This window comes from Camelina sativa, chromosome 20 (genome assembly GCF_030686135.1).
Source record: "Camelina sativa cultivar CO46 ecotype springtype chromosome 20, ASM3068613v1".
Lineage (NCBI taxonomy): Eukaryota > Viridiplantae > Streptophyta > Magnoliopsida > Brassicales > Brassicaceae > Camelina > Camelina sativa.
This window is the reverse complement of record NC_141899.1, coordinates 30,620,648-30,636,146: the sequence shown is the minus strand read 5'-3', so window position 1 is coordinate 30,636,146 and position 15,499 is coordinate 30,620,648. Positions and strand designations below refer to the sequence as shown.

Sequence of the window (15,499 nt, the reverse complement as noted above, 5' to 3'; positions counted from 1 at the left end):
AAGGGGAGCACTAACCATTAGAGGCATCATCACTCCAATTCTACAAGCTGCCAAGGTCCCACTTAGAGGAGAAAAGGTCTCACCAAGATGGATTGACTCAAGCTACCTCACCTTTACTCTCATATTAGCCAAGGAGATGCATCAAGGAAATCACATTTTCAACTTTGAGCTTCTAACAGTTGGGAAAAAACAGTTGATCTTGCCTAACCAAGAGCTAACCACCATTCAAGAAGGAGCCAACATCGACTTTTAGCCAGCTGATGAGTTCTTGTTTGATGGGATAGTTCAACCTAGAGTTGATGGAGCTGGAGATGTGCAAATGGCTGATGGGGAGGAGCAGTTTTACTTTGAGGATTATGAGCCCAACCCAAGGGATAGTAGAGGAGTGAGGGAGAATAGCAAGAGGTTGACACTTTTGCAAAAGTGGAATACGTGGCATGGGAAGAATTATGAAAAGCTGAAGAAGAAGGTGGGCAACATGACTAAGTCCATCAAGGGCTTAAAGAAGGAAATGGCTGAGTTGAAGACTGGAAATTTTTCACCAACACCATCTAGTCCTTTGAAGAGGAGTAGCTCAACTAAAGCACTTTCAAGAGTTGCAAACCCTGTGGAACCAGCTAGATCTTCAATGTACGAGCCAAATCAGAGGAAGAGGAGTTCAAGTAGCTGAGAACAACAATTTTCAAGGCACTCAACCGGGTCACTCGAGCACCCACTCGACCGAGCACCCCAAATGCACTCGGCTGAGTTCCAGCCCAGATCACCTTATGGCTTCCCACCTCCAGCTGCTTATCCAGGATATCCAGGTTACCCTCCCATCCCACCCTAGTACTTCATGGATCCAGCACTCTTGCACCAGTTCTACCAGCAGCAAGGACAGAATTTTGGAATCTGCAGTCCAGCTCGACCCCCCCACTCGAGCACGTACTCGACCGAGTCCCGGTCGATCGCCATCGTCGAGCTGCCCTAATCTCCATCTCCAAGTCACCAACAAGACCCCAACTACACTTTTGACAGCTTGCAAGAGGATGTAGACAGTTTCTTCTCCAATCCTTAAGGTACCACTATCACCTTCACTTGTAAATACCATTGCATTTGATATTGTGTTTTGTTTTTGATCTTGAATCCTCAATCAAATTTCTTTAACACAGAGGACTGTGTGATTTAAGTTTGGGGGAGGGTTTGAGATAGCATTTGATATTGTGTTTTATCTTCTTATTTCAAATTTTTAGCATCATCATGTTAGCATTTGCATAGCATCTAAGGCATAGAAAAACCCTAAAAATTTGAAATTTTTTTGCAAAAATCTTTATAAGAAAAGAGTGTTCATGTAGTTTGCATTACATATTAGGATCTTGTTTAGCATGTTTCATGTAGGACTGTTAAATATTTGCATTAGGGATCTATGATGAGTTTTGCCTTGTTAGCTTGCTTAATTCACTAGACTAGGATCAATGCCCAAGTTAATAGTACTTTGATGCTAGTTGAGTAGTTAGAAGCATAAGATTGAACCAAGCCTTGATTTCCTGCATTGCATTTGGTCTAAATTGAACCATGTTGTGATTTGAATGCCATTTCCTACTAATAAGAACCTAATATTGACTTTCAATTATCAATGTGTGCATTGCTTTAAACTCATGGATACTATATACATATTTGGATCATCTTTCTCCTTTTTACCACTCTTGTTGATCCAAGTAGCTGATTAAACCATTAAATCAGTTTCCCTACCTCTTAACCAACCCTTCTTTCAAGCCATGTTTATTCTTGTGTATGTGAGGCCTATTTTTGGGATTGAGCTTGGTAGAAAATGTTAGGTTTGAACTGACAAGAGTAAAGCCTTGTGTAGTTCTAGTTTGCATTTTTCAAACTAGATAGGACTAGGTGGTTCACTTGTTGGGTTTGGGACTTGGCTGTTATGAAAAGAAAAGAGGAAAAAGAGAAAGAAAAAGGGTAGAGTCTTTAAGAGGAGAATGTGTTTAAGCAAAGTCTAGTGAAAGGATGGGAAGTGAAATTTTTTTTTTGAAGATGGTTCTAGTTAAAGGAAAGAAAAGAAAGAAAAGAAAAGTCTAGCAAAATGCTTGTATGTCTTGAGAATAAGAAGAAAAGAGAACCATAGCAATTAAGTAAGAATCCCCCATCCCACTAGAAATATCAAATAAGAAACCTCTCCTAAGACTTGAGAACTAAAAGAGAAAAGGGTGAAAGAGAAGAGAAGAAGTTAAAGGGTAGCACTAGGATCATTTGGGTTTAGATTGTAGGATGAATACTTTGGGTGCCTTTGGGTAGACAAGGTTTTGTTCTTGTATGTGTCTAAGTGTTCTTACCTTTAGCATTCTTCTAAAGCTCAATCCATATTTTTTTTTTATGAGAGACCACCATTGTCTCAATCTCCAAGCCAAATGAGTTTAAGCATTGCATAGAATTGATTCATGTTCTTGATTAATGAATGTTAAGGGAAATGGTTGATTTGAATGCATGTGAACATCTAAGGCTCAAATCAGTAAAGATTGTGATATGCTTGTCTAAAATCTTTAAGTACAGCTCATTCAACTTGCATCATAGTACTAGTAACTTGGACATTGATTCTAGATGGTCTATTTGCAAGCTTTAGGAGCTGAGATCCCACTTTCAAACCTCACCTATCTTCTTATGTCTTGATTATTTGCTGTAGGTAAATTACCGATGACCCCATTAATCGCCTACACCTTTGATAAAAAAAATAATAATAAGAAAAAAAAAACAAATAAACAAAAGCTCAAAGGAAGATTAAATAAGATAAGTCTGGGGGAGAGAAAGAGTACCACATGTGTTAAAGATATTGTTTTGCTTGTTATGGTATTGTACGGGAATAAGTCTAGAAGGTTCTTGACATTGATCGAATTGATGAGTTCCATCGATGAAGACTTAATAGAGGATGTTGTGAAATTTGGGATGATACAAATGCCAACAGAGAAGTACTTGGTGGTTCGATTTGGATTTATCTGCTAAGCATATGGATTATGGTTTGAATGATCATGGCAATACTTTAAAAAGAAAAGGAGTTTCCGCATTTTCAAACCTTTTCTACAGATTAAGTTCTTGATTTGCTTGAGGGCAAGCAAAAGCTAAGTTTGGGGGAATTGATATATCATGGGTTTTAGGTGTTTTTGGCCATGATATAAGTCTTATCTATAGAGTCTTTTTGGTGTTTTTAGAGTCGTTGAGAGTCTTTACAGGTTTTATAGGATTTAGCATGGATAGGAGCATAATGGAGTTAGATAGAAGGATTTGGAGCACATTAAAGCATTGAGGCTGAGTTGTGAAGTTGGGAGACGAGTTCAGAGCTATGCATCGGTTAATGCAAATGATAGTGTCGATCGATGGAAGTTTTCCCACAAGTTTTGAAGATTTACAAAACTACCCCAAAGTTCTCTATATTTGCATCATTAGTCCCTGTAAGTGTTTTATTAATATAAATAGGTTTTCTAGGTCATTGTTTAGACCAAAGCTTTATTTTTCCCTGCAACTTTTTAGAGAGAAACCCTCAAAGATTTTTAGAGAGCTTTTGGAGAGAAGAATCAAAACTCTTTCAGAGAAGATTCAGAACTCATTTTCTTCTTCTTTTAATCTCTTAATGCTATCTATTTTATTCATGATTTGTGTTCTTACAATTATGTCTGAGTAGATCTGCTTGTTAGGTTTAGGATTTCTCATTAGGGATTTTATGGATTGCTAGATTGATTGATTATTTGGATTCATTATCTTTTGTGATCTTCATCTTTGGTTGTTCTTAATGCTAGATCTTTGATTAGTCATCTGGATTTAGATCTTAGGATTATTGATTGATATGAGAATATAATAGATTTTCCTGAAAAAACCTTTGATGAGCCAAATTACTTCTTGCAAAGATATTTGAATTAGTGATTTTGTGAACTTATCTAAACTTGATTTTATTGCTGATTTTTAACCTAAAATTTTACAAAGAGATTTGGATTTTCTGGTTTTAAATTTAGATAATATTTGCATTGAGAACTGATTTATTTTACAATTATGTTTAGAGTTCAAGAACGGTGCTTAATTATTGAATCTTGCTTGCTTAATTAATTGATCTGATTTACCATGATTTCATGAGAATTTTCCTAGGCCTAGCGTTTCATCCATCTGAATTTACATCTCTTTTATTTTCTGTTTAATCTTGCAATTTAATTACAATATTTTGGTTTAGCATAATTAAAAGATTATTAAATCTATTGTTGCCTACTAGCTGATATCTTCCACCTTTCCATGATAATCTGTTCAATCCTCAAAGGCTTTTAATGATCTGGTTCCTCTCTAATCTTATCGATTGAATACAAACATAAAAGAAAACACATCAAAACTACTAAGAAAATAAAGCATATTGACAAAGGATACCTTAGGGACTTCCTCCCTAGTGAGCTTGTTTAGAGTCACTAAGCTTGACTTTGGTTACCTTCTTAGACTTGGTCTAGATACCAAGGAGGTGATGAAATCCTCCCTGGAACCTCTTGATCACTGTGAAGTTGATCCTTGATCACCTCACCCTTAACACACAAACCATATTTCTTCTTGATTTTGAGCCTTGGTCTTGCTTTCCTCAAAGACCTCTTGTTTAGCTTGACTTGGAGATCCTTAACCATACCAGTTAACTCTTGAACTAAACTCTTAAGCTTTTCCACAGAATCTTCTTGAAGAGAGGGCTTAGCCTTTGGAGTTGCCTCACCACTTAAACCTTCTTGACCACCTTTGTCCTTGATAGTAAAAAGCTGATCATCAATGGTAGGAAGGTTGGTTGGGTTATAGATGTTGAACTTCATAGCTATACCCTCAGCAATGTTCAAAGTCACAAGACCTTCCTAGACATCAATAACTGCTCCAACAGTGCCTCCCAAGAATGATAGGATCTTCAGGCTCCTTGTCCATCTCTAGAGCCACAAAATCAGTGTGAACCCTTGCTCTCGCTATCTTCACTGGAATGTTCTCCAACTTGCCAACCACATCTCTATTTGACCCATCAGCTAGGCATACATGAAGGTTGGTGGACTTGAAGTCAGTGTGCCCAAGCTTTTGAGCTATAGAATAGGGCATCACACTAATAGATGCTTCCAAGTCACATAGGCACTGGTTGTAGTGAAGATAGCTGAGTGTGCAAGGTAGATAGAATGGACCTGGATCCTTAAGCTTAATTGGGATGATAACTCCTCCAAGGTCTTCAAGATCCTTCTCATCTTGAGCTTGAGCCTTCTTCTTTGACAAATCAAGCAAAAAATCCCTATAGAGAGGATATGGTTCATACTGTTCCAAGGCAGGTCCTCTCTCTTCTTCTTGATAAGCAATGATGATCTCTTGTATGACCATCACTTCCTCTTGTTTCTCAATCACAACTTCTTCTTTCAAAGCCTTCTCATCCTCTTGTTGCTTTGCCAACATTTCTTTTTCTCAATAATTTTCCTTAATTCCTTAAGCTTCTGCGCTTTGAAACGTCCTGGGAATGGTAGAGGCAGTTTGTAAGCAGGAGAAATGTAATTAGCAGGCTTAACAACTTCTCATCCTTCAGCTCGATCGACCACTCAATCATGCACTCGGTCGAGTGCTGGCTCGAGCTCATGGTCGAGTGCAATGTCGGATTCAGATTTCTTCTCACAAACTTCACTCTGAACTTCAAGAAATGACCAATCCTCCCCATCTTGAACATCACTGTCCTCAGTGACTTCTTCATCAGAGATATGAATGGCTTTTGCAGTGAACTCCCTTGGATTTTGAACAGCTTTTCCAGGGAGTTGGTTGGGCTTAGGAGCTGAAGTTGAGGCAATGTTGCTCTCCATAAACTTCACTCTAGAGTTGAGACCTTCAAACTTCATGTTAAGGTCATTATACTGGGATGTGAGCCTTTGATTCAACTCAGCAAACTGTTTAGCCTCCTCAATCTTTCCTTGTGTTTGCCCAATCAACAACTGTTGCATCATTGCTCTTAAGTCTTGTTCCTGGCCTTGGTTAGTCTGAAACCCTGGTGGGGGACACAATTGGGGCTGGAACACTTGTTGATGTTGTTTGGGGACATAGTTTTGTTGCTGTTGAGGTTGTTGAGGTGGATAGACTTGATCTTGGGGATTTGCTACATTGGTGCGTCTATAGCAGAGGTTGTTGTTCTTGAACCCTCCTCCTTGGTTGTAGCCTTTGAATCCACCCTGGTTTTGCATATAATAGAGCTCAGCAAATTCCCTCTCCCCCTCTTGAACTGGAACCTCTTCTTCACCAATGAAGTGAATAGACTTTTGTTGGCTAAGGAGGATTTTATCAAGCTTCTCATTGACCATCTTCAAATCCTTCTTGTACTTGTCCTCTTTGTCAGTGGGGGTGGACCTTATGGTTCTGTCATAGTCCTCACTATAATTCCCATCAGATTGAGCAAGATTCTCAACTAATTCTCATCCTTTTTCCACATTCTTGTTGAGGAAGTTGGCATTTGAAGCTGTATCAAGAAGCATTCTGATTTTGGGAAGCACTCCTCTATACAATGTACTTAGGAGGGACTCATTGCTGAAGCCATGGTGAGGACACTGAGTCTGAAATCCTTTAAACCTCTCCCAATCTTCACAAAAGCTCTCATTGTTTCTTTGAGCAAACCCAGAAATTTCATTCCTCAATCTAGCAGTCCTTGCATTGGAGAAGAACTTTGCCAAGAAAGCCTTCTTGCAAGCATCCCATATGGTTATTGCTCCATTAGGAAGAGTCTTCTCCCAAAGGTGAGCCTTGTCTCCAAGTGAGAAGGGGAATAGCCTTAACTTGAATCCATCCTCACTTACTCCATTAATCTTTGTGAGATCACATATTCTATCAAATTCATCAAGGTGGTCTAGGGGATCCTCCATTGGCAACCCATGAAATTTGTTGGCTTGAATCTTGGAGATTAGTCCACTTTTGATCTTATAATTGTTGTTTGCTACTGTGGGAGGCACAATACCAGCTCTCTGGTTGTGGGTGTTGGGTGCATCTCCAGCACCAATGTTCCTTGGTCTTGGAACTTGATCTTGTTGCTCCATTAACACTTGATCTTCTTGCTGTTCTTGTACTACTCTTCTTGTTGTTGTTGATGTTCTTGTTCCCCGGCAACAGCGCCAAATTGAAACACATATGTTTGTGGGTGTGATATGATGAATGTATGGAATGGTGAGATATGAATGAATGGATGGCAGAGTGTTTCAATTCCTCTTATGCAATTGTAGTACAAGAGGTGTCAATCCAATCTGAGAGTTTGCAAGCAATCAGGATGTGCATATATGTCTAAGTCAAGCCAAATGCAAAGGATGTTTATCACTGACAATCCTATTGATGAATATAAAGTGCAGAATATAAAAGCTACTAGAACTAGATGCTAAATGTAAATGGAACAGAATGATTATGACAATTATGAAGCTAGAACAGAAATAGAAACTATAGTAATGCAAGTATTGAACTAATGCAAGGCAAGTAAAGAACAGGATACTAAGTGAATGCTACTGAAATGCAACTAGAATGAGACAGGAAGTAAGACAGGACAACTACAAAGCATAAACAAAACTTCTGGTGATGAACTCGAGCAAGCACTCGATCGAGTGTAGATCGAGTGCAGGGTCGAGCTAGACAAACGCGAAAAACAGAGCAATATGAAAGCGAATCAAACAACAAGCAAGCAGCAAGATCAAGACTAGGAAATCAATAAACAAGGAAGGCCTTGAGGAGGGATTCATGGGCTGAACTAATGATTGAGGTCATCTAACTTGGTCAACAAATCTCAAACAACTTGAGCTAATCTCTAGACATATATTTCTAAGACATGTTTAATCCACTCTCATGGCAAGAAACAATCAAACCTATGCATCTCTAGACTTGTTCTCACAAAGTAAAGAATCTACACAAGCAGGCATTAAGCAATATGTCAAATACCAAACAAGACCTCTAATCTCTTAGCAAGCCTAATGGTAAACTCTAGATCTAGCCTTATCTATGCTCCTTAAACATTGGTGTGATGCTAAGATGCTTGAAATCAAACCCTACCCTCTCAGTTATAGGATCAGCATTAAGAACATCTAGCCTAGAAGATATCTACTACAATCAAGCTTGACCAAATCAAACAAACCTCAAACACAAGCCAGCCTAACCCATCCTCAAGATCCTAAGCAACTACTCACAAGAACACATGATGAACATCAAACTCATAAACCCAGAAAATACTGAAACTTGCATCAAATGAAAGAAAAAGCAAATATCTACAATATTGAAGAAGGAATTAAACACGAATTCTTAATATCTTGAAAGTTATGAAACCAACAAAATCCAAGAATCTTATGTTTTCCTTCAAAAGAAGGTACAAGATCTAAGAAAAATAAAAGTGCAAAAGGAATAATTCCCAAAAGGATAAAAACTAGGTTTTTGACTATCTAAAAAGCTGGACTCTTGGTGGCTGCAGGGTACAAGGCCTTTAAATAGAAAAAGTAGTGGAAGCCCTAAAAATGCTAAAAGACAAAATAGCTAGACGGCTCAGCCAACTCGACCCGGTGGTCGGTCGAGTGACCGGTCGAGTTGGCTCCTCTCATGTATCTTCTACTCGGTCGAGTCCCTCTCTGCACACGGTCGAGTGTCTGGTCGAGTGGGCGGTCGAGTTGGACTTCAGACCTTGTTTCTTCAGCCTTAACTCTCTTGCTTTCTCCTCTTATTTGCTTCACTTCTCCTCCGCTTTGCTTCCATGCTCCTTAACCTCCAAAATCACCTGTTTATGCATGAAAAGATGCAAATGCATTGCAACTATACTCTAATGCATGATTAGTGCTAAAACTATGCAATAATGGTCAAAATGGATAGCAAAAGATGCAAAAGATGTGAATAAACTAAAGAAAGACAGGGTAAAATATATGAACATCACCTACCCCTCGCTTCCAAGCTTTGTGTGATCATTTGACTCAAGAGTAAAATAATGGGGTCACATGTAATTTACCTATCCCTCTAAACTGATCAAAATCATCACATCTTTTATTCTCTTATTTTTTTATAAACAACGCTCCCAGGAAAAATCTTTTAAACTAAGGGAGAGTAGTACCAAATTTTTTTCTTTTCTGAAATCTTAATTGTCAGGTATGAACAAGGAGTCAAGCCCTATGAACATCAATCTCCTTGATTAGGTAAAAAGAAAAGCGCATAAATTACCTCAGGCTTTTGTAGATTCTTTTGGAAATTTTTGGATGTCTCTGGTTCACTGGTCAGCCTTTGGATTTTTCATTAGTCGGAGTTTGGACTCAATCTGCAGCATTAATCAACCAAGGCAGTACACTAAAAAATAAATCATAGTTCCCAACAAAAATTTTGACTCAATAAAACAATTTTTTTTTCTGACTGTCAAAAATAAAAATGTAGTTAGTAACTGCCTCCCACAGACTTAAACAACAGTTGTCCCCAGTATTATCAAGTAAGAGACTGGCGAATAAAATAAAATAAAATAAAAATAAAAATAAATCAAACGAAAGAGGAAAAGAAAAACCTACCAGTGGGTTGCCTCCCACTAAGTGCTTGTTTTCAGTCATTAGCTTGACTGTGTCGGATCTCAGGCATCCGGTGGATTGGAACATGGCAATGAATGCTTCCGAGAGAATGTTCTCTTCATCCAAGGGGGTGCGTAGGCATTAGGTACATGAGATCGTCCAAGGATGTGAGTATCATGACCAGGGTGAGACTGAGGTATGGGTGGCTTTCTTTTATGTCCTACAAAATCATCAACAGAAGAAACATGCACTCTACGATAATCCCGTAGCTTGGTTAACTGCAAAACGGTGTTTGTACCTTTGAAATTCTTATTGATGAATGGAGAAGGTTTGGGTGAAGAAGATGCATACCTTGGCCTTACCTGTGGGTTCTTGACTGTGGAATGGTGAGATTTCAGCTTTACAAGTGGTCTAGGACTTCCAGCTAAGGAATCAACTCGAGAATCTTCGGTTTTAGACAAGTCTTGACGTTCTCGTGGAGGTTTGTTGATCGATGCTACAGCTGCATCGATCGATGTTGAGCCTGCAACTCGTGTTTCTTCAACGATTCTGCAACTAACCTCTGAGATCCATGTTTCCAATACAAAAACGTCATCTACCAGCGGCTTTTCATGGATCAGGACCTCATCATGATCTCTAGTACTGATTAGATGATCTCCACTCCAACCTTCAAGCTTAAAAGCTTGCTTAATAACTTCCTCAACAGGCTCCAACTCTTTGACATACCCAACAGTAACGTCTCCAAGAAGCTGATCATCATCAGAAGCAATTTCCACAGAAAATGTCTGACCATTAGTAGTGGAAGCCCTTCTCAGCTTGTCCATCATAAATTTCATAACCAAATCATCTACATTCAGAGCTATGTGTCTCTTCATCACATCTATGATGGCACCAGCTGTAGCCAAGAAAGAGCGTCCTAAGATGAGAGGATCACTAGGCTCTTTGTCATACTTCAACACCACAAAGTCAGTGGGAATCATGCAATCTCCAATCTTGATTGGAATATCCCCTAAGACACCTTCAAGAATCCTTCTAGATCGATCAGCTAAGATAAGAGAGATCTTAGTTGGCTTGAAAGCTGTCATCCCAAGTCTTACATCAACAGAATGTGGCATCAAGTTGATACTAGAGCCGAGATCACAAAGAGAGTCAGGAAACCTTCCTGTGGAGATAGAGCAATCTAACACAAAACTTCCAGAATCTGGTAACTTCTCTGCAATCCTACTCTGAAATCTGAATCACTGAACTCACTTCCTCAGATACAACCACTTTCTCTTTCCTCTCTTTCTTCCTTTGTGGGGGCTGGTTCAATAGAATTGCACCAATGTCCTTGGTTAGCAAAACTCCTTGCTCAGGGCTCAAACCATTAGTAACCATTCTCTTGACATATCGCTTAATCCCAAGAGAAAACTTGACTGCATCAATCAAAGGTATCTCAATCATTACCTTGTCTATCATAGCCTTGCATCTAGCTTCCTCAAGCGCCTGCTTTGATCTCCTAGACTTAGGAAAAAGGAACTTAGGCTTATAGGATTTTTTTGAATCAGATGGTGGAACTCGATCAGAAACCAAAGCTGTTTGTGGGGAGTGTCGATCGACACTGATGGAGTATCGATCGACGCTTGGTGGTGATTGCATCGATCGATGCTGCTGTGTGTCGGTCGATTCTAGCTCCACTATCGTAACATCGTCTCCTACCTTCACCAAAATTGCATTACAAGAATGCTTGGGGTTTGACTATATTCTTCAAGATAGAAATTCCTCTTGTCTTTTAACAGACCTAGCAGTCTGAATCACTTGATTCTCTAGCTTCTTAACATGAGTGTTTAATGCATCAAACTTCCCAGTCAGCTCAGTGTATACAGAATCAACCTTCCCATTGAAGTCTACTGTTGACCTTCCAAAATCTTTCCAAGCATTGATTCCATCTTGCTCTCTGAATTGGGTGGAGGGAGGGGTTGGTAAGAAGAAGAACCATAGTTCCTGGTGAAGTTGTTGTTTGGATTTCCTGTGAAGGAATTCTTCTGACTAAATCTCTGACTTTGATACCCAGCTCCATACACATAGTTGACATCTTCTTCTGTAATCTCTGGCTTTGGCTCAAAAGTCTCAACATCTTCACCAATATGGACAGACTTCTTTCCCACAAGAAGATTGTGCACTATATCCAACTTAGAATTCACTGTAGCAAACTGATTTGAATCATGCCCTTCATGTGCTCTTTTCCGCTCTAGGTCTGCATTCTTAGTTCTATTTCTTGAGGCTAGCCTTTCAATCAATTGTTCAGCTTCATTCGGATACCTTGCCTTGAAGTTCCCATCACTAGCAGTATCCAAAGCCATCTGATATCTCCAGTCAATACCACTGAAAAAGATACTAATCAACTGCACCTCTGAGAACCCATTACGCGGACAGTCCTTTTGATATGCTTTGAATCTCACCCAAGCAGCTTTGTAAGATTCAGCTGGTCCTTGTCTAAAGGTTGAAAGATTAATCCTCAGTTCATCTGACATTGCATCATCATAGAAGTAGTTGAGGAAAGCCACCTTGATGTCATTCCAGGTCTTCAGAGATCCTGGTTTCAGTTGCCAGCCAATGAGATGCTTCCCCAGCAAGAGAGTAGGGGAAAAGCTTGTAGTAGAGATAGTCCTCTGTGACTCCATTAGCCTTGATGCTTTTGACTATATCCTCAAAGTGCTCAATATGGTCTAGAGGCTTCTCATGTGGCAGATTTTGGAATGGTCTTTGTCCAACAAGAGCAAAGTAGGCAGGCTTCAACTCAAAATCATTCCTTGGGAATGAAGGAGGGACAATTGCGGATCGATTCTCATAGAACAAGTCTGGTCTGTTGAAGTCCGCAAAAGGCTTAACAAGCTCTCCATTGTTGTCCCCTCTAGCCTGAAGGTTCTACTGGTTGTTACCATCCAAATCAGCTCCATCTGCACCGGCTCCGGCATTGCGTCGATCGACGCCAATGTTGCGTTAGTCGATGCCTTCTTGGTTGCGTTGATCGATGCCATCATTGTGTCGGTCGACGCCACGTGCATCTTCCTCAACCACAGGGAGTTCTTCCTGAATCACTCGTCTTTCAGCATCAAGTTTCTGGCCTTGTTCGTTGCACACAGGACCCTCTTGATCCCTCAAAACTCCAGCCTCATCTGGTCTTAACATGATTGTGTTGACCACCTTTGCTGATTTGGCTGCTTTCTTGTTGTCACGCTCTAGTTTTCCTAACTCTTGGTTTGTAAGATTCAAGGTAGGACCTGTTTGATTTTTCCTAGTGTTGGGCTTAGGCATATACTTGAAACACACAAGAGAAAAGAAACAAAATCGTGTGAGTAAAACAGAAAAAAATAAAAATTTCGACAAAATCAAAGACTTTAATCTAATGGTGAATCAAAAGTGTCCCCGGCAACGACGCCAAAATTTGATATGCTCAAATTTACCTAGAGCTACTCTCTCAAATTAAGAGATCAATTGTAGTACTTAGGGATCGAATCCACAAAGACTCCAGATTCACACAATAGATTAATAATCTTTTAATTATGCTAAACCAAAATATTGTAATTAAATTGCAAGATTAAACAGAACATAAAAGAGATGTAAATTCAGATGGATGAAACGCTAGGCCTAGAGAAATTCTTAGGAAATCATGGAAAATCAGATCAATTAATTAAGCAAGCATGATTCAATAATTAATCACTGTTCTTGAACTATAAACACAATTGTAAAATAAGTCAGTTCTCACTGCAAATATTATCTAGATTTAAAACCAGAAAATTCAAATCTCTTTGTAAAATTTTAGGTTAAAAATCAGCAATAAAATCAAGTTTAGATAAGTTCACAAAATAAGTAATTCAAATATTTTTGCAATAAGTAATTTTGCTCATCAAAGGTTTTATCAGGAAAATCTATTATATTCTCATATCAATCAATTATCCTAAGATCTAAATCCAGATGACTAATCAAAGATCTAGTATTAAGAACAACCAAAGATGAATATCATAGAAGATAATGAATCCAAACAATCAATCTAACAATCCATAAAATCCCTAATGAGAAACCCTAAACCTAACAAGCAGATCTACTCAGACATAATTGTAAGAACATAAATCATGAATAAAATAGATAGCATTAAGAGATTAAAAGAAGAAGAAAATGAGTTATGAATCTTCTCTGAAGGAGTTTTCATTCTTCTTTCCAAAAGCTCTCTAAAAATCTCTCAGGGTTTCTCTCTAAAACGTTGCAGGGAAAAATAAAGCTTTGGTCTAAATAATGACCTAGAAAACCTATTTATATTGATAAAACACGTCCAGGGACTAATGATGCAAATATGGAAAACTTTGGGGCGGTTTTGTAAATCTTCAAAACTTGTGGGAAAAATTCCAATTCGTCTTGTGGTCACTGCATCGATCGACACTATCATCTGCATCGACCGATGCATAACTCTGAACTCGTCTTCCAACTTCCCAACTCAGCCTCAATGCTTGAATGTGCTCCAAATCCTCCTATTTAGCTTCATTATGCTCTTATCCATGCTAAATCCTATAAATCCTGTAAAGACTCTCACGGACTCTAAAAACACCAAAAAGACTCTACAGATAAGAATTATATCATGGCCAAAAACACCTAAAACCCATGATATATCATTTGCTTTGATGCCCTTAGAAGAACTTGGAAATAGACTTGCCGGCCAATAATAGGAGTTCATGGCGCCTTCTTAAAGTCAAAGATCAAGGGACAATTGCTTGCTGCATTAGGCAGAGATGCAGACAATGGCATCTATCCAATAGCCTGGTGTGTTGTTCAAGTTGAGAACAAAGAAAACTGGTTATGGTTTGTGAAGAGATTGAAGACTGGCCTGGAGTTAAACGAGGGAGATGGTTACATTTTAGTGTCTGATCGACAAAAGGTATGTATCTAACTAATTTATTATATTGGTTGATAAATGTGAATGTTCTCGTTTTTAATATGTTTGGTTTTTGGTTCTTAATTAGGGGTTGATAAAAGCTGTGGAGTTGGAGTTACCACAAATAGAGCATAGAATGTGTGTTAGACACATCTATGTGAACTTGAAGAAGAATCATCCTTCCAAGAAGCAAATGAAGCCACTCCTCTGGCATATGGCTTAGATCTATATTGCAAAACAGTTCGGGGAGAGATTGGAACGCATACACGCTTATGACACTGGTGTGTATGATGATATTATGAAGTCGAAACCAAAGAGTTGGTGTCGTGCCTTCTATAAGATGGGAAGTTATTGCGAAGATGTTAACAACAACTTCACAGAATCTTTCAACAAGACCATCGACAAAGCAAGGGAGAAACCGTTTGTGGCAATGTTGGAGACAGTTAGAAGACTGTCTATGGTTTGGATTGCCAAACGTTCAGCTCTCTCTCATTTTCAAAAAGGTAATTAATTTTATTCAAAATTTAATGCAATTTTCTACATATGTAATGCAATGTTCTTGGTTTTTGATGTTTCAGGTTTATGTACTCCATGTGTGGCAAAGATTCTTGATAAAGAGCATGAGAAAGCTTCGGAATGTCAGGTGTATCCTTCTACTAATGGGTGCTTTATAGTCACAATGGATGGAGACAAACACAGAGTGTGTTTGCAAAATATGACCTTTACCTGCAAAAAATATCAAATCTGTGGGATTCCATGTGAGCATGTGTATGGAGTGATTCTGAAGAGGACGTTAAGTGATGATGACTATGTGTGTCAGTGGTTTCGAACTGCTATGTGGAGGCTTAACTACACAGATGGCATTAGTCCACAAAGGGGTGCTCGTCACTGGCCTTCGACTTTAGGTGACAATGTTTATGTTCCACCTGAGCCACCACAACCTGGGAGAAACAAGCTAACTAACATAGACAAGAAGAGGAAGCCAGGTGTAAATGAGTCTCCTGTCAAGAAAAAACCAAAACAGAAAAAAAAAAAAAAAAAAAAAAAAAAAAAAAAAAAAAAGGATAAGGCACTG

The 15,499-nt window shown here is 38.8% G+C and overlaps 1 protein-coding gene and 1 non-coding gene across 2 annotated transcripts in view; both read left to right on the top strand.

Annotated features, from left to right (window-relative positions):
* The first annotated feature begins 6,543 nt into the window (after positions 1 to 6,543).
* Positions 6,544 to 6,650, top strand: LOC147919658 (small nucleolar RNA R71). Its single transcript, XR_015594268.1, has one exon. It is a non-coding gene; the product is annotated as a small nucleolar RNA R71 (small nucleolar RNA).
* Positions 6,651 to 14,764: 8,114 nt separating this feature from the next.
* Positions 14,765 to 15,499, top strand: part of LOC104772790 (uncharacterized) — a 1,020-nt gene continuing 285 nt past the window's right edge. Inside the window, exons 1-2 of the mRNA XM_087504041.1 lie at positions 14,765 to 14,927; positions 15,003 to 15,427. Of these exons, the coding sequence (XP_087360167.1) occupies positions 14,765 to 14,927; positions 15,003 to 15,427 (588 nt within the window). The remainder of the gene's footprint in view (positions 14,928 to 15,002; positions 15,428 to 15,499) is intronic.